This window comes from Polyodon spathula, chromosome 20 (assembly GCF_017654505.1).
Source record: "Polyodon spathula isolate WHYD16114869_AA chromosome 20, ASM1765450v1, whole genome shotgun sequence".
Taxonomy (NCBI): Eukaryota; Metazoa; Chordata; class Actinopteri; order Acipenseriformes; family Polyodontidae; genus Polyodon; species Polyodon spathula.
In genome coordinates this window covers 30,051,001-30,076,000 of record NC_054553.1, presented here as the reverse complement: position 1 = coordinate 30,076,000, position 25,000 = coordinate 30,051,001, and the positions used below count along the sequence as shown (strand labels likewise).

The window sequence follows — 25,000 nt, the reverse complement described above, 5'->3', positions numbered from 1 at the left end:
GATTACACAGCGTTCAGTCCTGGGTCTGTCAGCCCTGCTTCAGTACTGCACTGCTAGAATCACAGATTACACAGCGTTCAGTCCTGGGCCTGTCAGCCCTGCTTCAGTACTGCACTGCTAGAATCACAGATTACACAGCGTTCAGTCCTGGGTCTGTCAGCCCTGCTTCAGTACTGCACTGCTAGAATCACAGATTACACAGCGTTCAGTCCTGGGTCTGTCAGCCCTGCTTCAGTACTGCACTGCTAGAATCACAGATTACACAGCGTTCAGTCCTGGGTCTGTCAGCCCTGCTTCAGTACTGCACTGCTAGAATCACAGATTACACAGCGTTCAGTCCTGGGTCTGTCAGCCCTGCTTCAGTACTGCACTGCTAGAATCACAGATTACACAGCGTTCAGTCCTGGGTCTGTCAGCCCTGCTTCAGTACTGCACTGCTAGAATCACAGATTACACAGCGTTCAGTCCTGGGCCTGTCGGCCCTGCTTCAGTACTGCACTGCTAGAATCACAGATTACACAGCGTTCAGTCCTGGGTCTGTCAGCCCTGCTTCAGTACTGCACTGCTAGAATCACAGATTGCACAGCGTTCAGTCCTGGGTCTGTCAGCCCTGCTTCAGTACTGCACTGCTAGAATCACAGATTAAACAGCGGCTCCCCTTGCCTCTCCATTACTGTGTATGTCAGTGCATCTGATTGAAGCGGGGAGATACAGTGAGCTAAGAATCATCTTATTTTTGGTGGGTCCATTCGTAAGAAACCATTACTGAATTTTCTGCAGAACCGAAGGGAGTTTTCAACAACAGATGTTTTTTGCTTTACTATACAGTAACTCATCTTGTATAGATTTTTAAAAGAGACCATACGATAATAATGCATGAAATTGTGAGTAAGTGTTTCAGAGCATAAAATGATTTCTCGGTTCTCTTATGTGGCATCCAGTGCCTTTGACTGCTCTCCGACGTGTATATGATGCATTAAAACACAGTGTAATCCATTTATGTAACAGACACAGTATTTTCAATTCAAATATACTGTTTTATTTTCTGGTGTGTAGGAGAGTTGGCAATGCCAGCTAGCTAAGATGAAGCTGTGTCATTTGAGGATGGATTTGCGCTGATTTGCATAGAGTTTAGGTATGCAAATGTATTAAACTGAACGATGCCTTTTATTCAAGTAGAGACCTGCGATAGGGGCTGGCTGCCAAACAGATGCGAGGGACTGCACAGCACTGGGTAATCAAAAACAAAAGATCATTCATAGATAAGTGGAGAATAATTGCATTTGGCTTGATTACGATTCTTTCCCTCGCAGTCTGTGTTCGGTGCTCCCAGCCTCCTCTGAGTTGTGCAGGTGCATTTTTTTTTTTTTTTTTTTTTTTGACAGCTAGCTCAAGGATTTTTGTAAACTTGCTCTTAATAATTTAACACCTGTTGAAAAGACTTCCTCTCCATGAGGCTGTCTGTGGAGAAATGCACCATGTCTTCTCTTCATTGCATTCTCTGCAGAAAGCGATGACGACATTTGCCGATTCACGCATTACTCATTTGTCATTTGCCTAGGGCTAATCTGCCACCTTGGTTTTAATGGTCTCTCTCTCTGCAGCTCTCTGCAGTCACAAATGAGTTTCACAGTCTCAGTCTGGACCCCAATGCACATCAATCCACATCTCAAAACCTCCACACAGTAACACTCAACTCTGCAGAACTGGCTACGTGTATCTGAGAGACACAAACACATCGGGCAGGTAGTTATCAACAGCTGTGCTGCATTTCTAGAAGGGCTTCTCCCTTTCTCGCTTTTAGCTGCGTATGCGTTATTACCATGAGCATGTGTTTTTCCTGTAAGCTGTACGGTCGTGATGGGAGCAGGCAGGCACATTACCTCAGTGATTCGTCACATTGGAATGAGATTAAACATCTAGGCGATTTTTAATAAGGATCCCTTTGGACCGAGGCTTGATTTGCTTGCTTCATTTATTCTTTTTGTTAATCCATAACCTCTTTATCATAAAGTATGCAACGATACTTAGTTGAAAATTGCGAATTTTTTTTGCCAAACTTTTTCTTTCAGTGTCTTAAATGTTCAAAACCAACGAGACACTCACAAAATACAATTTAACCACCTGCTGGCTGCTCAAAGCTGTGTGACCAAGATGCCCCTTGTGGCTGTCAGTGGAACAGCGATTCATTTTTATTTTTAGAAGCTCTTTTGCGCCCTTATTTTAGATGCCCATTTATAACCTCCAGCTGCTGCAGGTAGTAGCAGCGGCACATCTGCTCAGCTCATACCTGTAAAGACATTTGGACCACACTGCTGACACGAATAAATTTTAACTAAGCGCGTTGCTCAGGTGTACCAAAATAGGATTTAAGTTAGATGTCAGCCCTTAGATGACAGGCGTTGGTATCATCAAATAAAAAGCAGCTAGAGGTTTGCTGTTTGTGCTTGCTGCAGGCAGCTCTTGCAACAGGCAGCATGTCTTGCTTGTATTGCTGCCGGAGTTGGTGTGATGCTTATCCATTTTTTATATGTGACTTCTGGGTGTTGATAAACCGGCTCCGAAAGGAAGACTGTGATTTGTTGTCTTAGTATTTTTTTAGTTATGCAGTGTGTCAATATTCTGTTGACCAGAATCTCGGGTTCAACTTAAACAATGTAACGACTCTCCCAAAGCGTGTAATTCTGGATTAATGGGGAGATGCAGTGCATACAACAGGTTATGTTCAGTAAAGAAAAATCAGGCACATGTTGGGGTTCAGATCTCCTAATCCACTGCCTGAGCTGTATAGATTTGATTGCTTGTGCCACTGCATGCTTGTTAAGCACTTTATATAAGCTGGTTTTGGTTTTGACTTCGGAGCAGTTAATTAGCTGTTTGAAGATATTTATCCGAGCAGGGCTGCTGACTTCAAAAGGGGCCGCGTGTCTCTGTGCTTTGAAAAGCACCACAGGATCTCTCTCTGCCCCGTCACACAGCGAGAACCTGGCTGCACCAGCAGCACAGCGCCCCCTCACTGCATGCTGCAGTGCTGCGGGCAGGTAGAGCAGGGCCTGGGTACAGTGCAGCCGGAGTGGGATTCAAACCCAGGGGTGAGTGAGCTGCTGCATACTATACAGAGTCTGAACAAACGGCAGAAAGAAAGCTCTTTATAGGGTGATTACCTGCTGGGCTTTAGCGTTGAGACAACCTTTTTAATCTCCTGTTTAGATGGTGTGGCTCACCTCTTGTGATAAGTCTCTTAAAGGGTGTTAGGATTTTTCTTAACACGGGAATTTTCAGGGATGGTAATAAGACTCCTACTGCATAGCATTTTCACCCATTCCAGGTTTTAATCCGAGTTTGATTTGCCACAGTGCGTAGGTAACAAGCGTATGTGTCTTTATTATTAAACACAGTAAAACCAGGATTGGCTCAAAATGCAATGCAACGGGAGTCTTAGTTCCATCTTTTGCCTGATTGTTTGCTCAAGATGTGTGTTTTGATTGGTGATAAAAAAAATTCTGGCTTTCAAAAAAGAATTGTTTAGTGATGTATTGATGCATTGTTGTGTTTTCAGGTCTGTGGATTGATTTGGAGATTTCCTACAATGGGTCTTTTCTGATGACGCTGGAAACTAAAATGAACTTAACGAGGCTGGGCAAGGACCCCGTTGGGGAGGGGCTCGGACGAGTTGGGGAAATCGGGAAAGAAGGGTGAGGAGAGCGGCATGGCCTTTCGTTAGCACTGCTGGAGATCTGATCTGGAGCCAGCACTGCTTATAGCATTTCAGTACATTAAACACTGCTTGGATGGGTTTGACACTTCGACACGTGGAACTCTACTACTTTTTTTTTATATATATCATTTTGGAATGCCCGATTATTGTGCCCCTGATTTTTGTCCCCAATTTAGAATGCCCAATTATTTATTATTCACCCTCAGCGCACAATTCCCCATGCAGCTCAGGAGAACCGAGGGTTCAGCGGGCGTCCTCCAATCCCACGACTGAGCCAGCTTCCTCTTCTTCACCCAGAAACTCGAGCGGATGTCAGCGAGCTACCAGCCTCTAGAGGACAAAGGCCAGCCATGCAGGTGTCCTTCTCTGAGCTCACTAGGTGCCTGGCCAGTAGGGTCTGCTGTTGCGTGATAAGGAGAAACAATCCCTTCTGGTTTTGCCTCTCTAACCCACTGGAGCACCAGAGCTAATGCGACGCTCTGTCAGGAATCCCCATGAAGGCCGTCGATTTCGTACAGACGGGATGTGACCCTGCGCTCCCTGACTGTATGACTCCCTCTGCACACCACGCAGCCAGGACGTGAACCTGCGCTCCCATGACTGTATGACTCCCCCTGCACACCACACAGCCAGGACGTGAACCTGCGCTCCCATGACTGTATGACTCCCCCTGCACACCACACAGCCAGGACGTGAACCTGCGCTCCCCTGACTGTATGACTCCCCCTGCACACCACACAGCCAGGACGTGAACCTGCGCTCCCCTGACTGTATGACTCCCCCTGCACACCACCAAGCCAGGACGTGAACCTGCGCTCCCATGACTGTATGACTCCCCCTGCACACCACACAGCCAGGACGTGAACCTGCGCTCCCCTGACTGTATGACTCCCCCTGCACACCACACAGCCAGGACGTGAACCTGCGCTCCCCTGACTGTATGACTCCCCCTGCACACCACCAAGCCAGGACGTGAACCTGCGCTCCCCTGACTATGATACCCTGCACACCACACAGCCAGGATGTGAACCTGCACTCCCTTGACTCTATGACTCACCCTGCACACCACACAGCCAGGACGTGAACCTGCGCTCCCCTGACTATGATACCCTGCACACCACACAGCCAGGATGTGAACCTGCGCTCCCTTGACTCTATGACTCACCCTGCACACCACACAGCCAGGACGTGAGACACGATGAGACCTGATGTTCTGAACACCTGTTTTCCATCTCACTCCCCAAAGTGGAATGCTACAGATTATAACTTTATCTTCAGCGTAGATTTGTTGTTTTTGACACAGGTTTTGTGACGCAGGTAATGTTGCAGGGACATCTGTAGATGCATTGCACTGCGTTGCAACCACCAAGCTTGCTATTCAATTATAAAGAACATTTTAAAAGAAAATGCACAGGTAACCGTCGTGTTAGCTGCCATATGTCGCTTCTCTTAAAGAACCAGGGACCGAAAGCGGGGCAGGTTTTTTTTTTTTTTTTTGCTGAATACTAACTCATTTTCCTTTGTGTGTCTATTTGTGTTTTGGCTTCATCAATCTGTGGATTTGTATTTATCTGGTGAGTTCTGACCGGTCTCTCTGGGTAGCATTCCATACACTGTGGAAGTCATGTTTTATTTTATGTATATAGTATTTTTTGTATGATGTATTTAAACTGGAGTCAGCTGATGCTACTAAGACTGTGACATCCATCACTGCAAACTATATTGTAAAATAGATAGCAATGTTAGTAAAGTTCTTCAAAGCATTATAGGTCTTGCCACCTCCAGACTTGGATAGATAGAGCAGCAATGCCTAATGTTGTTTCCGATGGACCAGTTAACCAGCCCTCGACTGCAGTGCTGTTACACACGCTTCCAGTGAACTGCCTGCTTCATCATAATAGTTTACATGAACTCCTCACCTGTTAAACACCACAAATGAATGCCTTTAGCTAATAGTTAGTGGAGTTATTTTATATACAAGGACTCTCTGTGACAGAGGCTGCATTTAGTCTATACACAGTTCACAGCTCACAGTGAGTGACTCCCATCACCAGTTGTATCCCGGCTCTTACAGAGAGGTGGATGGTTCGCTGTGGCCTCGGCACACACATTGAAATTCTCATAAAGAAGTCTTACGGCGGGCAAGTTACAGCTTGCAGCGTTGAGGATAATAAATGCATTGTGAATCGGAGCACGGATGGTAGGTACTGAACAGTGGAATTGGTGACCAGGTGAAGCTGCAGCAGCTAAAGCACCCCCCGCCCCCCCCGTGCTCTTCAAGAAGCAATACGAATGGGCCCCGTAGCGTGCCTGGACTGGTCCCGCAGCCTCCTCTCCACAGGCAGTGTAAGATTGCAAGGGATTTGCGAAGGTGATGGAGAATAAACGTCCCACGAGGATGCAAAGTTGACAGTCTTTATTATTTACTTCAAATATAACAAAGTATCATTTTATGCCGTGAGCATACATCAAGAAAGTATATTACCCCATCCTATATGAATCTGTCTCTGTGGTGGAAACTGAACTGCCTCCTGTCACAGTGCATTTTATCCTACTGCAGGAAACAGGGTCAATTCCCTCCCCCACGTGTAAGCACATTCTTTAGGCACACCGAGCCACACCCAAACTGCTTTATGTAAAACAGGTTTTCCAAATTAACAATACAACTATTATTTTCTTAATTGCTTGCTGCCCGTAAGCATTGATAATGTAACAGGAGGGGAGTGCACATTTACAGTCAGCAGCCTCACATCCCTGCCCTCTGGGATCTCACTGAGATGAATGGCTTGTGTCTGAGCTCTGCATGAAGGCGCCCCCCACTCTTGTGATGGAGCAGCCTGGACGCTTTCCCAGGGAGAGACTGCCCAGGAATCTTCATTCATAGCTCTTTGAGCGCCATCTAGAGGTCAGGAGTGCAGGTCTGGACTGAGGTCAAAGAAAAAACACAAAAAAATCTTTCCATTTCTTAGAATGAAAACGTCTGAGTAAGGCAAAAGTGGATCTCTTTCAATACACCGTGTCAACCCCAGGAGCAGTAAAAAGAAATCTGTAGCATCAGCTGTTTTCATCTGGTTTAGTTTTTCTGCATGGAAATGAATGGAAGCAAAGCCCTTAGGCATGGCCCTGTTATTGAAGCAGGTTGCGCCATCTCCAGATTGTACTGTGATTCGAATCCTTGGGTGTGTATTGGTGAGCTCATAGTAAAACCTGCAAAGAATCAAGCTGCTCTACGCTGGGAGTCGTGGTCCCCTCCCTGAGAAGCATGCTGTTTTTCCCCTATGCATAGTGCATGCTGATGGCAGTAGCTAGGCGTGGACGCCTCACAAGATGATTTCCGAGGTGCCCCCCCGCATTGCAATTCCAGAAGAATACTTTTGTGCAATAAAAAAAAGTTTTGTTTTGATTGTTTTTTCGGACGATTTTGAACCATCTGTTAAAAGTGGCAGCTACTTCCATAGACCAGTTGCTCCCATCCCTTTGACAGCGATCATGGGATCTCAGCACTGCATTAAACCGATTTAAAAGTTTTTGAAGTTGCTTAACTATTGATCCCTGATCATCAGTTTCAAAGGTATTCTGCACGATCAGAGACTGCTAGTGATAGACATGTCTGTCTGCCTGTTGTGTGTGTCTGTCTGCCTGTGTGTGTATTTCAGTATCTTGTCTGCCTGTCTGTCTGTCTGTCTGCCTGCCTGTGTGCGTGCATGTGTGTCGGAGCAGTAACTTGGTGTGAATCACTAACAAGGCGTTTGTTCTGCTGCTGTTCTCAGGGTCAGGCCGAGGACATACTGTCTGGCCGACAGCGATGAGGAGTCCTCGAGCGCCGGCTCCTCAGATGAAGAGGACCCCCCTGACCTGACTGCGGGAGACAAGGCTTTAGCACTGGGAGCAGAAGGGTGAGACGCAGCCATTTAATCACGTTGCATTTAGCAGTGAGACAATTATGTTATTCATGACCGATTAGTAATATCTAGTAGAAGTTATCCAATATTCCTCATTCTGTCTTGGTCACAGTTCTCCAAGGAGGTAATATGTCAGCAGGCTGTTGTCTTACAACTAAAATGTTCAAATATTCTACCACTAGATTAGGATGTCATGTATTTCATTTGATATACAGTACACACAATGCACTCACTAGTAATTTGTCTACATGCAGGCAACGGACTGGAACACAGCATTGTATCTTCTAATAGAGAGCTGCAATTGAGGTGAACTATATAGATGGGAAAGTTTAAGTGTGGGCTATTCAAGCAGAATACAGAGATCTGAAATAAAGAAATGTTTTCTAAACAACAACAAACCACCCTGGTGTGTTTGCGTTTTACTGTATTCTACTCGTAATCCGGTTCAGATATTATTAAAATTTCTCTTTTTTTTCAGCTTCGTCGGAGGGCATCGAGCCAGCAAGATTATGAGATTTGTGGATAAAATTACAAAATCCAAATATTTTCAGAAAGCCACAGAGACAGAGTTTATTAAAAAGAAAATCGAGGAGGTTTCTAACACTCCGCTGCTGCTGACTGTGGAAGTCCAGGAGTGCAGAGGCACTCTGGCTGTGAACATTCCCCCGCCACCTACTGACAGGATATGGTAAGTGCAGGAGGAGAGACGAGGACAATTACATCATCGTCACACGGAGAGCGCCGTTGAGTGCCCGGGCACCCCTTTTCACAATGGCCATGCCCGTCCAAAAACCCTACAGCTATAGAATGAAAGTGTAGTGCTTTTAAATTAGTGGTGTAGAGCAGAGCTGTGTGCCATTCCCCTGGTAAAGCAGTGCCTCCTCAGAGGGCGGGGCGCGTGCCACTCCCCTGGTAAAGCAGTGCCTCCTCAGAGGGCGGGGCGCGTGCCACTCCCCTGGTAAAGCAGTGCCTCCTCGGAGGGCGGGGCGCGTGACACTCCCCTGGTAAAGCAGCGCCTCCTCGGAGGGCGGGGAGCGTGCCACTCCCCTGGTAAAGCAGCGCCTCCTCGGAGGGCGGGGAGCGTGCCACTCCCCTGGTAAAGCAGCGCCTCCTCGGAGGGCGGGGCGCGTGCCACTCCCCTGGTAAAGCAGCGCCTCCTCGGAGGGCGGGGCGCGTGCCACTCCCCTGGTAAAGCAGTGCCTCCTCAGAGGGCGGGGCGCGTCATGGAAGTGTGGTTTTTAAGATCTAAATGTTTTTTTTTAGGTATGGTTTCCGAAGCCCGCCACATCTGGAACTGAAGGCACGTCCCAAGCTGGGCGAGAGAGAAGTCACTTTCGCACACGTGACGGACTGGATAGAAAATAAACTGGAGTGCGAGTTTCAGGTAAAGCAGGGCGAGCTGGGAGGCTGTGTTACAGGTTCTGAATATTTACTGTATATACTGACCAGCACTATCTCATCTTAACATCAACATGCAGCATGGGGGACCCTTATAGAAGTTTACTATAATAAAAGCATAGCAAAGTGTGAAAGCACAGAGTGGTGTGGGAAAGCATGGAGAAGCATAGCAATGCACAGAGAGGTCTGGTAAAGCATTGGGAAGCAATGTAAAGCACAGAGAGGTCTGGTAAAGCATAGGAAAGCATTGTAAAGCACAGAGAGGTCTGGTAAAGCATAGGAAAGCATTGTAAAGCACAGAGAGGTCTGGTAAAGCATATTAAAAAACACACCTAAAGGGAGACTCTGTCAAATATGTTGCTATGCTAGCGCATTTCTATTTGTCTTTCAGAACAGCAATGGTAGACTTTGGTTCAGCAGGGCTATATAATATAGTGCAATTGTTTACTTCTATAAAGAATGGATTACACATAAATCCCCAGCCCTGTTACCAATGAGTCCTTCTGCATTGGGGTTTGGATCCTAGACATTCAGGGAGACTTTGCTTCAAATGTAGTTACACAGCTCTATAATTAGGTACTTCACTGCAATGTAAATGGTAGAAAAGCTCTTGGGGTTATATTCTAGTTCTGCCACAGCCCTGTTGTTCACACATCCCTGTTTGCAGAGGGGCTTTCTGCTGTTTGTAGTGCTTGTCTCTTTAGGTTTTTGCATCGTTTTTACTAAAGGATTAATGCAATGTTAAAGCTTCTAAACAAGAAATGACTGGCTATGTTGGTTCAAGAGATTTACATTCCCCAATACAACTCCACACCCACCCAACCAAGAATATAGTCAGGTTCTGTGAAAAGCTTGTTTTTATAGTGACCGATGCCCTGTTAAAATGTAGACTGAATTCTACACCTCCCCTCTGCTTTTCCTAAACACCTTTCTTTTTGTATTTTTATTAATGTTTACAGAAAATATTCGTGATGCCAAATATGGATGATGTCTACATGACTGTAATGCATTCAGCCCTGGACCCCAGGTCAGGAGAGATGGGGGAGCCTTCGAAGGAACCCAGCCTGGAGGCTGCTGAGCACCTATGAAATGTGAAGAACTTGCTGTTTACAGTATTATGAAGGGGGAGGTCCGGGCACTCGGAGCTCTGACCCAGTCTCGTCTTTCAACCACTTGTGCCACCTTTGTATCAGCTTCTTGAGATCTGTCTGTACTGGAAAACAGACTGCTGTCCCCTCTCGCTTTACACACTACCCTGAGCAGGACTGCTGCCCCCCTCGCTTCACACACTCCCCCTCGCAGAACTGCTGCCCCCCTTGCTTCACACACTCCCCCTTGCAGGACTGCTGCCCCCCTCGCTTCACACACTCCCCCTCGCAGAACTGCTGCCCCCCTTGCTTCACACACTCCCCCTTGCAGGACTGCTGCCCCCCTCGCTTCACACACTCCCCTGAGCAGGACTGCTGCCCCCCTCGCTTCACACACTCCCCTGAGCAGGACTGCTGCCCCCCTCGCTTCACACACTCCCCTGAGCAGGACTGCTGCCCCCCTCGCTTCACACACTCCCCTGAGCAGGACTGCTGCCCCCCTCGCTTCACACACTCCCCCTCGCAGGACTGCTGCCCCCCCCCCCTCACAGCTCTTGTGCTTCTCATTGAAGGACTTTTAGAGGTAGGAGAAAAAGATACAATTATCAGCTTGCTGCTCAGTTTGCTTTCAATAGGAGAACCGTTTAAAAAATAATAAATAAATAAATAATTGCATATTGTTTCAGGTAGTTTTCTAAAAAAAAAATATATATATATATATTAAAAATTGTAACGAAAAGAAAAAAAGAGACTTGCAGATTTGCTTCGGAGGGGCTGGGTGGAGCCAGCGATCCACCTCATTAGAAATGCATTCACCTGTCACCTTATGTCAGATAAAGACAGAACTATCATTCCAAAGGCGTTTCATCATGCATTAGGATGCACATTGCATTATCAGACACTGATTGAACAGTTCTGGATCGAGGTGGACATGTGTCCGTACATGTGACTGTGTGTGTGTGTGAGGGTGGTCGGGCGACTGCTCCACTGTTCTAGAGTGTAGAGCATGTAATACTGCTATGTGTACAGTATGGGCAGGGTCTGCAGGGTGATTGTTGAACAGGTTTCAGGTTGTTTATTTTGAATGAAGTGGTATAGAAGTCACTGCGAGTGATCTCCAAGGCTTTATATAAAAATACCAGATTTAAACGTGAGACACGCCTTAACCAAACCTGCGTAACCTGGTACGCAGACTCTAAAAACAACCTGATGCTCTGCATGACCCCCAGCCCCACTCTCCACCCCGCCCTTGTTTACTGAAACAAAATCTTTTGTATGAGAAGTGGGGAGTTTTAATGGCTAGACATATCAGACGCCTGTGTTTAAAAGATGTATGTGTATAGGTGATTAATAAGACTTTGTAAATGAATGTATGGCTATTTGAAGTGTTCAGTTGCGAATGCAGTTCAAGGATGCAATGGTAGGTAGTTGAGAGGTGTGCTGCCGTTTGCTTGTAAAGAGTGAGCAGTTCCCAAGACGAATCAGAGCTTTTTCTATATTTAATACTGCATATAAAAGAGCTGAGCTCTTTCACCGAGGGTTCATTCAAAGCACCAATGCTGTGTTCCCTATTCAGACTCCATTTTTGAAAATGCCAACCATAGGAACATGATTTACATTGAATAGGATCTCTGAATTCTCTTTGAATCAGTAACTTAGATGGATACTCGTGACTTAAAACAGCCATAATCAAGAAATATTAGCCATATTGAGATGCCTTCTCTGAGACATTGGTTTAATAGTCTGAGCTCTCTTGTAACGTTCTTTGAGAGGGGAAAACTAAAATAGCAATCGTTTTAGCACCTTGTCTCTTCACTGTGTTCAGAGAATAGGCCTCGTTGTTGACACTACTTGTGTTCAGTAAAACTGTTCTGGTGTATTCAAGTGTTGTTTATTTTTCTAATGCTGAAGTAGCTAACTTGCGAGTATTTGTCTAACCCAGTTTTCCAGTAAAGGATCACTGCGTTGCACAGCGTTTGCGTGTCGTATTCTCGTGGGCCGGTGTTTGCGTGCGTCCTCATTAAGGGATGGCACCTTTGTTTAAAAAGGAGTGATCACCAAGGCTTCGGACCCTCTTGATAACATTAGCATGATTAGTCAGGGATGGGCAGATTTATCAAAGTAGGTTTTAGAAAGTTGAAATCCTGTGGTTTTAAACTTTCCAAAATGTAGTGTTGTATTTCAGCAAATCTGCATATCCCTGATTTTAAAACTGAATTTAAAAAGGAAGGGAGAAGGAAATTGGGTTGACGCTCATTACAGTACTTTAAAGCCTTAGTGATCACCCTTCAAGGTCGACCAGTCTTACTTATGAACACTAGCAAACTCACAGAACTGCGGGGCATTTACCAGTGATGTTGTGTGTGATGCTGTATGCATCTGGTCTAGTGTAAATTTAATAACTGAGTGACTGTAACAGTGACTCTGGTATGAAACTCTACAAAACGATAACAGATTTTGCCTTGATTTTATATGTTGCAAACCATTGTTGTGAACTGCAAAAGATTCAGCTATTTGCACTTGTAACTATGCTTAAGTAAAAGTAATTCTCAGTGCATAGATTTGTAGCACAGCCTTGCAAAGGATAGTGAACAACTAAGTGTTTTTTGTTTTTTGATTTAAAAAAAAAAAAAAAAAAAAAAAAAAATCTAAATATGAAACAATAATATATTTCAAAATCATTTTTTGTATGTTTTTTTTGTTTCAGTTTGCCATATATGTAGTAATTGTTAATTTATTAAAATTGTGGAGCATACCTGTTTTTGTACAATACTACCACATGACTGCTTGTCCATTAATGGAGTTTTGCATGTCTTGCAATCTGGGGTTTTTTTTTGTCTGCAAATCAAAGGACAAAATGCAATAAAGTCTTACCTAATGTATGGATTATGTCATTACCACACTTCTTATATTAAGCTAAGCTTTCTGTGATTTTAATAAATAAATGTGTCCAGCATCCCTTCTGCATCTGTTTCCTGATTTATTGTTTCCTAAAATTAGAAAATAACAGGGTTTGTCCACACCCACACATACAGGCTAGTCTTCATGTATCAGGCAACCATGCACACCACAAGCAGCCACCTTAACCACTATGCAAAAGAACCAGATGGGTCTGCATTTGTGGTTACAGTGCTTTTAATCTCTTTTCACTGACTGGGCAACAATCTGTACAGCAGTACAGTGTCCTGCTGCTGGTACTGTGGCTGCATATTGGTGCCAAGTAGAATATGAATTATAATGCAGGCTTAGGAACATTCCTGATGAAACCACAGTGTAAAGGGTGAAACAATGTGCACTATTGCATAAAAGATTGTGGGTTGCTGCAGCTTTGAATATCAGACAGTCAATCTTAAATCTGAAGTGTTATACCTCCATCATTAGGGCCTTGATAACTAAGAGAAAGGAAGTAAACACAAGCTACAGAGCTGCTTTCATACTGGGATTAACACTGATCCCAGACTACCTCTGCCACTTTAGGCAAGATTAGTGCTAATCTGGGGCTGAAGCTTGCCTATCAACTAGGAAAATATTAAAAAAAAAAACACAAAGCATACATTATTTAATTGTTCAAATGAAATCTGCAAGCCCAGGCTTCTGCTGTTATTGGCAAATATAAATGGAAGTAGTTGCTTGCTAGCCTAGAAATTGCATTTGAAGGTATCTGGGTGTTCTTTTGACTGACTGCAAGTACAGCTGCTGTTCATTAGAATAAGGGGCTCAAATTCAGTTATATACAAATAAAATAAATGGCTTAATACGACTGAATGTAACTTGCTTTTAAAAGAGCTGGTCGGGCAGGGTGCCGAGAAGCCCCAGTTATGAACAAGTATTGATTTTGCACTTGCTTGTCCCATGAAGCCATGGTTGGGGCATTTCACAGGTTCAAAAGATAGTGCAGGTACTCAAGACCCCTCCATCTGCCACTTACTGACCACACCAACAAAACCCCATGAAACACAGCCCTTTAATGCATTTCAATGAGACAAGAGACAACTCTATAGTGAACTTCCATTCATTACAATAGTAACAAGGAATCATATATAAAGCAGCACATTGAATTAACAGGATGTGTTCCAGGTATAGCCTCCCATGGCTGGCTCGCCACGTGGTCTCTCTGTAGTCATCTGTTAATTCAGAGGGGGTCAAACATTAGTTACAAATCGCCTATTCTGACAGGACAATAGAACAGTCAAAACAAAACAAACAAACAAACAAAAAAAAAACAGCAATGGTCAGAAGTAAAGTTGACTTCACTGTGTAATCAGAAGTCTAACACGCATAATTTCATCATTCACGGCTGTTTAACGCTAGAAGCTACAGTGAAAAGTTTGAGTAGTTATTTGCAATTAAAATTTTACCTTGGCAAACTGTTGCCTCCCGTCCACCACACAGGCCTTGATGCGGTTCAACCAGTCTCACCCTGAAAAACAAAATGTAATGCATTTATATAAAACCAACAAAAAAAAAAAAAACTGCTTGTAAAATGGACTTTTATAGTTACCCACGGTTATGTTTTTTGTCCTCGATTTAAATTTTCCTCAACTTACCACCAGGACTCGATCTCCAGGCACATGGTGGACACGTGTTCGGCCTTCGGTTTACATTGTGCGAATTTCTGCAACAATACGAACACCTAAATAAAAAAAATAACGCATTTAAATGAGAGATAGCACAACTCGGGGTACACAGGGAATTAAAATGTACACGGGCATGTCATTTTAATCTGTATTTAAAAAGTCAAATTCGACATACATCACATTAAATAATAATTAGGAATATATATATATATATATATATACACACACACTGCTTACTTGTACCAGGCCCTACGTGTCTGCCATTGCACGAATGCAGGTTAATTTAGCATTGCTGATGCCCTCCATCCCTCAAACTCACCCGAACAGTAACGCTGCCTCCCCCAGCCTTGAAATAAATACCAGAGCCGCATAATTACGTACTTCCGGGAGATTGCGCATTTCATCATCTCGAATGACCAAAAACTCACATTTAACACATGCACGTGTTTTATTTTTATATACACATAATTAATATAACGAATTTAGTTTTCAATACAAACTTTCGCGTGTTTTATTTTTTTTCCTCTGTGCACCGCGTACGCACGCCCCTTTAGGTAAGATAACACGATGGCAGTCTGGGAATTGTAGTTTCTTAAGCGCTTGCAATTCCCCATTATGTGCGCAGCCTGTAGCTTCCAGATCTTGCCAAAGACGAATAATTCATTAAAAACCCACATTCCTAGCAGTGATTATGTCTACCTAATTAATTGCATTACCAAATATGAGATAATTAATAACCTATTGTGCTTCGTGGATGGGGAAGAGCAACTCCCAACGCGTTCCACAGGCTTGTTTTGCGTGTAGAAAGCAGCTCTGAAATGTATTGTTAGTAATGTACAGAGGCTGTCCTCCTTCTGCTCCATTACCATAGCCCTCGCTGTCAGCAGTGACGCGCCTCCAGAGGTGAGACCAAACGCAGGAAGGAGCTGGAAGTGCGCTGAGCACTAATGGAGGAGCAGGACGCAGGCTTGTGCGGGGCAGTCGCGGCGTCTTCAGAGGCACAACGTCAACTTTCGGGAAACTTCTGAGCGCATCGTTAAGTTGCTCGTAGGCATATATGTCAGAGTGGGTATTCACCTCTGCGTTAAAATGAGCAGGAGTGTGTGGAAGAAAGCCTTTGCGTGGCATTTTCTCGTATTGCTGTGCAGTAACCCTCTCCAGATGGTGAGTACTGTACCTCTGTTAGTAGCAGGATCGGGTGCCAGCGATGCTTTTGTAACTAACATGATAGATTACATTTGTCTCAAACGCAGCTAGTTCTGCAGGAGCATTGCGCGTTTCTAAACACACGGCCAGCTGTTGACAATTCAATACTAACCCGATTTACAGAGATAGCCGCGTTTGATCTGCAATCAGTTTGATCATCGGTTTCACTAGTAGTAGTATTAAGGCCCCCGTGGTTAATTTACTTGAACCCTCTATGCTGCCTGGTTTACTGTGGGTGTAATTATTGTTTATTTGTTTTGTTTTTTCCGATACCACATACAAAGTATTGATGTTTGTAAGCACAGGTAACTGTGGGATTCAACGCAGTTCTGCATTGTGAAATACAACACGCACGCTATTGAGCCGTCTGGGTGACACAAGTTTATATCCTTGTTTTGTGATCAAGGACGGTATCGTTTTTAATCTCGTTGGGTTGGAGCGTCCAGGCTCAGCTCCGGGCCTCTTGGTGAAGTGCATGGCTGATTCGAAGCATATGCTGTGTACCGCACACTGCACTAGTTTATCTGTCTGTCTGAGTGAGTAGATTTTATAAGATTTGGCAAAACACAATGTAAACGCTGAACAGCTCCGGGATGACATTACCCAGTTACATTATTATTATTATTATTATTATTATAAATTATCACCAATTTATGAAATGCTGACCTACTGTCACGTCTTTTAATCAACGGTGCGTCATAGTCAGTACTGGGTATTCTGAATATGCAGATCACTTCTAATTCCGGATAATCTTCCAGTCCGGTATCAGTGAAGCTCTGCCCAGTGCACGGGAAGATGATTCCTTATTGAATGATAATTCAACTTGACTAACAGCCAAGCACACCCATAATACTATTAATATAAATACCAAAAAATAAAAGGGTAAACGGGATCCAGAGCATGGGGTAGTAGAGCCCAGTCTATATATGATATCAAGTGTCTTTCATTTATATACGATATTAGTCTCTTTATTCATGTTCACAGAAGCAGCTGTTGAAATGATGCACAGTTCAGCTGTGATGTACTAGGTTCATTCCCTCCTCTGTATGAATTATTGTCAGGAAACAGATGGCTCTCTTGCATTTCTCATATCTGCAGTGAGCCATAATAATAATAACATGCTTTTGGTAGCCTAGCTGAGAGGGCACATGTGTGGTATCCCTGTTGTCCAGTTCTATGGTCTTTAGCACTAACCATGAGTCTCTTGAGTTCCTGCTCTGTGCTGTCCAGCTGTGTGCAGCTCCTGTGTGCCGCTTTGTGCTGTCCAGCTGTGTGCAGCTCCTGTGTGCCGCTTTGTGCTGTCCCTCCTGTGTGCAGCTCCTGTGTGCAGCTCCTGTGTGCAGCTCCTGTGTGCCGCTTTGTGCTGTCCCTCCTGTGTGCAGCTCCTGTGTGCAGCTCCTGTGTGCCGCTTTGTGCTGTCCCTCCTGTGTGCAGCTCCTGTGTGCCGCTTTGTGCTGTCCCTCCTGTGTGCAGCTCCTGTGTGCCGCTTTGTGCTGTCCCTCCTGTGTGCAGCTCCTGTGTGCCGCTTTGTGCTGTCCCTCCTGTGTGCAGCTCCTGTGTGCCGCTTTGTGCTGTCCCTCCTGTGTGCAGCTCCTGTGTGCCGCTTTGTGCTGTCCCTCCTGTGTGGCTTCACGCACACTTGGTAATTCACAATAAGACTCCTATTGCACAGCCGTTTCCCCCATTCCAGGTTTTACTACAAGCCCACAGTGTATAGATACCAAGCTCAGGTGTGTCTTATTGAGTCGGTAATCTCTACAGTGATTTTTTGTTTTTGTTTCACAAGGCAGAACGGTTACATGTGTTCAGTACCATTTCTCCTTTCCACTGAATTCAGTTTGAAAGTGAGGCTTTGGGTTTAGCTGTTGAAGGAACACGCTCACTTCTGCACTCACACTACGCTCTGCTGCTGTGGCTTTTCTAACAACACAAGTTTACTTCCTCTTATCTGTGACATCTGCAGCAAGGATGCATGCGGTCTTTTTGTTTTGTTGCTTGAAAGACAGCGATCGAGGCCACAGCCTTGAAGAACCAGCTAACTAACCAGCTTGTAGTGCTGCTGTTGTGGGCTTCCCTGTGGCTAAGAGGGTCATTTGAGAGCAGTTTGTCTGCATGTGGAAAATAAACGAAAGTACATTTTCTTAAAGATTATAAAAATATTTGGAACGGACTGGAATCTCTGTTGAAACTGATTATGATAAACACACACACCCTAATGTTGAAATATTGCAAGAATACACTTGGTGTTAAAACGAGCAGCTTGTCTTCAGCAGGTTTGAAGTGTCTGGCAGAGCACCATGTGAACCAGCGCAGGTGTGGAATATTGTCTTGCTCTACTCCACATGTTTTGCTACTCGATTAGCATTGCAAATAAAGCAGGGCAAGTGGGAGTAATGGCTTGTATAGTCCTGATCCAGTCACAGGGCTTCTTGTCTCCTCCATTTAAATGTGTAATAGTACAGGCAGTGTGCTGTTCCATGCTGTATGTTATCTGAGATGTAGATAATGCAATTTGCATTAAACTGTTGGCAACCTGTTCTGAGACCAGCAGAGGTGCGGCATGTTCACAGAGTCCCCGAGTTGGAAATGTTCCTCCCACCTCGCTACCGTGTATTTGCATGTACGTTGGGATGAAAATAAGACTCTCTTTGCATAATGCTATGATCCATTCCTGGTTTTACTAGGAGTTTAATAAGACGCACCTGAGCTTGTTAACTATACACAGTGGCTAATCAAGCACGTATTAAAACCTGGAATGGGTGTAATTGCTATGCAATGGGAGTCTTATTTCCATCCCTCTCATGCTGTTCTAGAAGCTTGCATTCCCATAGTGTCTGGTAGTTTCCTTGATAGTCAGTAGATGCTGTGATTGCTGGTCCTGACTAATGGTTGCTCCCGGACTCTGTGTGTTTTTACCCAATCATCCCTTTGTCTACGTTAACAATGAGGGCATTCACTGTGAAGCATGCTGTATATGGGCCAGCGCTTTGTTAAAGAAGACATTTGTTGTCTGTGTGTGAACTGTAACGTGATTGCTGGGTGTGTGTGTTCATGAAGGGCATTGTTTCACATGATCTGTTACAGGAATGGAAATAACACTCCCATTACACAGCATTTTCACCCATTCCAGGTTTTTAGACTCCTAGTAAAACCAGGAATGGGTCAAACTGCTATGCAATGGGAGTCTTGCTTCCATCCCTGATGTTGGGACGCTGATGGACTGCTGCTTTTGGATTTCTGTATGATGGACTGCTTTGTTGACAAGATTAAATCCCATCAATTCTTACCTCCCCACACTATTGATGTTCGCTTTTCTCATGAGAGAACAAGCGGCGATGCTGAGAACATTTCTTAAACCCCAAAAAGTAGCCTTTTTTTCCGCAGAACATTTCTGCTGTTAATCTGCTGTTAATGGCAGATTAAGATAAGTATATTTACTTAAGAGTTATGTTAAGATGCTGGAGTAAATGTCTCTCCTCCCCTCATTGAACTGCCTGTGATTAGAATGGGTGTGGTTGACCTGCCCTTCTTTCATGATTTCAGCATAAGTGACTTGCCTTGTGCCCATACAGTATTCCAAAAGGTTTCAGCAGCCCTCCATCGATGAGGGTAGTAACCAAGCCTGCAGACATTTCGTTTTCAAGACTTCCAGTGCAGCAGGTATTGTGACCCCACCAGACTGCAGTTGTGAGACTCCTAATACTTGCTGCATGTGCCATCCATTTAAAATGTGCCGGCAAGGAGAATTAAAAAAAAAAAAATTAAAAAAAAAAAAACTGTTTTCATTTAGTTTCCCAGAGCTCCAGCAGGGCTGGCAGGCTTTGCATTTATAACCTCCCTCTGCTGCGTGCACTCCCACCTATCATAACCTAACCAGCACTCTCTCCTGGGCTCCTGTTCCAGTGCTCCTGCAATGGGAACACGGTCACTCTGCCTGAAACACTGCTCTTCGTCTCCACCCTCGATGGAAGTTTACATGCGGTCAGCAAGAGGACCGGCTCCATAAACTGGACGCTAAAGGAAGGTAAGAAACGTCCAGACAGTGCTGGGGTTTGCAGCGTGCTAACCAGGTTTAGCATTGAACAGCTTCCTGACTTCACCACTATTCTACTTGGTCTTCATAGTTTAGTCTTGGTTGAACTGCACACCATTATCTTTGTGCTGATCGCGGTGTACCATACATAGAGGGAGTAGTGGCCTGGTTTAAATTCCCAGCTGACTGCAAAGTCTAAAAGTAAAAATCCGAATAGCTTTTTACAAAACAATGCAAATGCATTCAAAATGCACAGCTGGTGCCTGTTTGAAGCGCAGATTTTTAGTAAACTCATAAAATGCTGCTGTCACGTCGGCTGCTTGTTGACTGGAATGTCTGAGAGGCCGATGCAAAGCAGCACAGCAGAACAGTCGAACTAGACCCTGCACACCTGAGAAAGGAGTTTTTTTTTTATTACTGCCTGCTTGTTACAAATGAATGGGCCCACTTGGAAAGGGTGAGTTTCAGGCAGATGCTGTCCTCTCTAATGAAGCAGATTACACAGCAGGTTCTTGAAAATTCGAAGGCAGTATTTTTCAGATTGCAGGGAATGTGTTTTTTTGATTTCTGCTGATTTTTAATACCAGCACAATTCCTGCTCACTAAAACAACAGAGTTGAACTTCACACTATCAACGACTGTGCAAAACCATTCAGGTGACCTCCCTCCAATAGTGTGCTTGGCTCGTACCTGTTTTGAATGGGCTTCATTCAGAGGTGCATTCATTCGAATGAAAAGGACAGTGTTCCTATCCATTGTCAGGACTGCGCATGAAAGTTGTGGCATGTGGATGATCTGTGTAAAACTTTGGACTGATTCCACTGCAACAGCAGGAGTGCAGCAGATCAGTGTTGAATGAGCCGGTGCTCACACGCGGTGTCCTTTCCCATACCGCTCCAGGAATAGACCTGTATTCCACGTGCCGGCCCTCGCAGTCTGCTCCTACAGGGAAGCGGAGACGGCCACGTTGCCTCTTCTTTCTGCGTTCATTTAGCCCGAAGTGAACATTGTGATTCCCAGCCCTCCTGTCAATGGGGTTTTATTGTTCCTCCTTTTACACTATAAAAAAAACCTGGTTCCTTTGATGTGTCTTAAGGAAAGCTGTTCTATATGTAAGCATGACAGTATGTGTGCGTGTGTGTTTGATAGTCTAGTATTTACCGTTTTTCTTTCCCTGTTTGCAGATCCTGTTCTTCAGGTTCCAATGCATGTTGCAGAGTAAGTTCTTTAATTCGTTTGCTGTTGCCTGCACAGGAGCGCTTTCAGTAGCAGCTAGCTTCACATGCAAACGTTCACACAAAGGAAGTAGATTCTGGCATATAAAACCAGGCCTGCTGTGTAAAACATGAGATGCATTATTTCCGAGTGTAGACCTTGTCCCTTCACAGTAAAATAGGACCAAAGTAACTAATAAAAATGCAGTTCACACTGTGTTTGATAGATTAGAGGGCAGTCCGTAACAGGGCTGTTTCTCAGTATGGGAAGTATCAGTTTAGAAGTGGTGCGTCCGGCCGACCATCTGTTTGAAGGGGAGCTGAAACTAACCGCCTGTAGCAGCCACTCTGGTTCTAAACCTGACACAAAGCTCACTGTAATTACCTGGGCCAGTGTAAAACTGCAGAAGGTTTATGGCCCAGACTTGTAACATTGTTTGTAATCGACAGGCCTGCGTTTCTGCCGGACCCCAACGATGGGAGCCTGTACTCCCTGGGAGGCAAAAACAACGAAGGACTCCTGGTAAGAGAGAACCAGATGGGTGGAACTGTGCAGCGCCTCATGTGTACAGACGGGATGTGTGTTCAAAATGCTCCTAGCTTCTGTATATTGTACTAAGTAAAATGCCTTAGGAATCACATCCGTCTTTCTGTTGCAGAAACTGCCCTTCACAATTCCTGAGCTGGTGCAGGCATCGCCTTGCAGAAGTTCTGACGGGATTCTTTACATGGGTAAGGCTAATGCTGACCACGAGATATGGCCAAAACGTTTTCCTCCATTCTTTAATGAACTCTTTTTTTTTTCATGTTAATGTTACAAAATTAAAAACAAAACCGCCTGAGAGTGCTGAAGAGAACTTGAAATAAGAAATAACTTTGTTTGGTTCTAGTTTTCTAAAATTAACAGGTGTATTTTTTGTACATATTTAAAATAATTAGGAGTTAAAGACTGGAGTAACCAAGAGCCTTCACACAAAGCACAGGGCACCCCCTGCTGTTTAAAAACCCTGCTTGCCAAACACTGCTAATGTTAATTAAAAGCCATGGCAAACAGACAGCATCTTAAATTACAGTAGTTGTGTTCAGAGCCCCTGAGCGTTCTGTTGACTTTGTGTAGACGTGAAAACACAGGAGTGGGGTTCCTGGTAACGTGCCTGACTCATTTACACATCAGGATTAGTGGCAGACTTGCACAGGTAGTGTAAGGCACTGGGACAGAATGTAAAAGGCTTCATTTAATTGGCGCTCCTGGAGTTGGGGAGGTGGGATCCGGATTAGACTGTTTCTTTTCACCGCACTGCTGCGACCCCTACAGGCCAGGCACCGAGTGAGCTTGGGGACGGAGACTTGCTGGGCTGGTCTGTGTCCTCCAGAGGCTTATAGCCTGCGGACATCCACTCTCGAGTTCCTGGGTGTAAAAAGACGCCGATTGGCCTGCGGGATCAGAGGACGCCCACTGAGCCTCTGGGTCCCTGAGCTGTGTGGGGAATCTCTGCAGTAAAGGAGAGAAAAAAATAATAATAATAATTGGGCATTCCAAATTGGGAGAGAATTGGAAATTATAAATAAAAATAAATTGAGCTTTTGCATGTTTGCAGCAATCATTTTGTTGGATTGATTGCTGTTCTTGTTCTTGTGTGTTTCTTCAGGTAAGAAGCAGGACCTCTGGTTCGTGGTGGACCTGGTTACTGGAGAGAAGCAGCAGACCCTGACTTCTTCATTTGCAGGAGCGCTCTGCCCCTCCTCCTCCCTGATCTACCTGGGACGCACAGGTAACTCCTCCGCCCCTAGCTCTTCCCAGAAACCTCTTCATAGCACGCAGGTAGATAACTGGCCGTGGTCTGAAGGAGGAGACTATACTATCTTGTACAACAATAATTAACCTATGCAAAGCATCTCCATTCAGTATATGCAGCCGATAGTGATGATGCTGTCTTGAGTGTTCCTCCCAGTATGGGTGTCTTGGTTATGTGTCTGGTTTGTACAGAGTTAGGGTCTTATCCAATACTGTTGATCATCAGCTTGCTCTTGCGTAGGTTCCCTGTAGTTTTAGTTCGGTGTGTGTCTTGCTTGCTTGCGTTTGCTGTAGGACTCTTATATTCTTCGTTGCAGAATACACCATCACCATGTATGACACGAAGAACAAAGAGCTGAGGTGGAATGCCACGTACTTCGACTACGCTTCCACGCTGCCTGACAAAGACACTGAGTACAGTAAGAACGAGTATTTCTGGGGTTACAACACATGGCATTCACTGACAAAAGCAGTGGGCCAAATCCATGAGAAGACAGCAGAGAAATCTTACTTTCTCCCTTTTTAATCCTAATCTGTACCTCCCCCTTTTTTTTTTTTTTTTTTTAAAAGAAATGTCTCACTTCGTGTCCAACGGAGACGGTCTGGTGGTCACCGTGGACCCCGAGTCGGGGGATGTCCTGTGGATTCAGAAGTATAACTCCCCTGTGGTGGCGATGTACATCTGGCAGCGGGAGGGGCTGCGCAAGGTGGCGCACACCAACGTGGGGGTGGAGACCCTGCGCTACCTCACCTTCATGTCTGGGGAAGTGGGGCGCATCACCAAGTGGAAGTACCCCTTCCCCAAAGAGACCAAAGCCAAGAACAAGCTCATGTAAGCCAATAGCTGTGGGTCCCTGTGGCTGCGGTGTGCTGCGCGCTGAGTGTCCCTGCCGCTACTCTCTAGAGAGAGAAAGAAACATGTCTGCACCAGAATCTTCTTTTTCTGCTTAAAGGATTTAGTGAGGAAGAGATCCTTTGAAAATATTAACCACAGTACAAGTGTGTGCTGCATTCAAACTGTTAGAAAGCAGGTGACGAAACTTCTGCCCCAGTGTAACTGAGAAACGGAAGTGTGTGTTTGTGGACCTCTTTGTGATTCTAGTAGCAGTTTCCTGTGTGAACCTGCCTTCAGCTCCTCATCACATCTCTTCATTTCTAGGGCGACACTTTATGTGGGCAAGTACTCAAGCAGCCTGTACGCCTCCCCCTCCCTGGTGCACGACGGGGTCACTGTTGTGGTGAGTACGGGCACTCGAGGGCCCTGTTTAAGAAAGAGGCACATTTACTGGTAAACAAAGCAGTGCTGCACCACAAGCTGTGCTGGCGTGCTGACCGTGAACCTCAGACAAGAGTGAGCATTTAACACAAGAATAAAACATGACCCAAAAGTCAGCTTCATAGGTTTAAACAAACACAACTGACATAAATGTAAGTGTCCCAAATAGGACTTCTGTATTACTGGACCCGTGTGTACCGCCTCTCTGCTCCCTGGGTCAGGCTGACCTATGTGCTGGATACTTCCATGGCTGGTCAAAGCCACTCCACTTCTGCCTTGCAGGGATTGAAAACGACGTGAATAGACAAGCCGTGCAGAGTAGCATACAGGGAGCCAAGCTGCAATCACACCCACTTTCCTGTTTCCAAAGCAGTATGTACATGGCGCTGCAGGGCACAGCTGATTCACTGGGAAGGGAGAGAGAAGGGTTTGCAAATTGCACCACAAAGATGGATGTTTCTTTCTTCAGGTTTAGTTTATCGGAATCCCTTTGTGTCTGTCGGGCAGCTCAGGTGAAGTACATTTCAACAGAGACCTGAATAGTCCTCAATAAAATGTAACACCAGTAGAACAGTACATAATTGCAAACAGTTACGTTACACAAATTACCATTGTTTTACCTAAATAATAATTTATCTTGTTAGACTTTGCATGCTCTGTCTTGAGTGCACGGTCCCTTTATAATTTGTTCCTGTTTACTCACAGCCTCGAGGCAGCGCCTTTCCCTTGCTAGAGGGTCCGAAAACTGCAGGCGTGACCATCGGAGACCAAGAGGAGTGCTTCATTACCCCCA

At 44.9% G+C, this 25,000-nt stretch overlaps 2 protein-coding genes, 1 long non-coding RNA gene and 1 other non-coding gene across 6 annotated transcripts; 2 read left to right on the top strand and 2 right to left on the bottom strand.

Moving 5' to 3' along the window:
- Positions 1-3,514: 3,514 nt before the first annotated feature.
- Positions 3,515-12,718, top strand: LOC121295508 (testis-expressed protein 2-like). 2 transcript variants are annotated; one of them, XM_041220208.1, is made up of 5 exons: positions 3,515-3,695; positions 7,495-7,614; positions 8,099-8,308; positions 8,884-9,004; positions 9,978-12,718. In XM_041220208.1, the coding sequence occupies exons 1-5, from the start codon at positions 3,604-3,606 to the stop codon at positions 10,104-10,106; spliced, it is 672 nt and encodes a 223-aa protein (XP_041076142.1). In that variant the 5' UTR covers positions 3,515-3,603; the 3' UTR covers positions 10,107-12,718. The 2 variants fall into 2 exon arrangements, with proteins under 2 accessions (XP_041076142.1, XP_041076141.1); XM_041220207.1 differs by having other exon boundaries at positions 3,517-3,695; positions 7,489-7,614.
- Positions 12,719-13,868: 1,150 nt separating this feature from the next.
- LOC121295940 lies at positions 13,869-14,004 on the bottom strand. The gene has a single exon (XR_005946991.1). It is a non-coding gene; the product is annotated as a small nucleolar RNA SNORA50 (small nucleolar RNA).
- Positions 14,005-14,102: 98 nt separating this feature from the next.
- On the bottom strand, positions 14,103-15,008 carry LOC121295510. Of its 2 annotated transcripts, none has more exons than XR_005946935.1 (4): positions 14,921-15,008; positions 14,654-14,739; positions 14,465-14,526; positions 14,103-14,230 (listed from the first exon to the last, which is right to left on the bottom strand). It is a non-coding gene; the product is annotated as an uncharacterized LOC121295510 (long non-coding RNA). The 2 variants fall into 2 exon arrangements; XR_005946936.1 differs by having other exon boundaries at positions 14,912-14,996.
- Positions 15,009-15,022: 14 nt separating this feature from the next.
- Positions 15,023-24,999, top strand: ern1 (endoplasmic reticulum to nucleus signaling 1; the record flags this gene model as incomplete). Its single annotated transcript, XM_041220102.1, has 10 exons — positions 15,023-15,847; positions 19,793-19,913; positions 21,107-21,140; positions 21,587-21,659; positions 21,796-21,868; positions 22,786-22,908; positions 23,249-23,350; positions 23,502-23,763; positions 24,091-24,169; positions 24,913-24,999. Coding segments are annotated over exons 1-10 (1,029 nt in total), but the record flags the coding sequence as incomplete, so codon positions are not given.
- Between the last annotated feature and the right edge of the window lies 1 nt (position 25,000).

Excerpts from the sequence above, each read along its gene's own strand:
- LOC121295508 (XM_041220207.1), top strand. The coding sequence starts at position 3,604 with ATGACGCTGGAAACTAAAATGAACTTAACGAGGCTGGGCAAGGACCCC. Across the intron at positions 3,696-7,488 it reads GGGGAAATCGGGAAAGAAGG|GGTCAGGCCGAGGACATACT; the intron begins GTGAGGAGAGCG and ends TGCTGTTCTCAG. Across the intron at positions 9,005-9,977 it reads AACTGGAGTGCGAGTTTCAG|AAAATATTCGTGATGCCAAA; the intron begins GTAAAGCAGGGC and ends TAATGTTTACAG.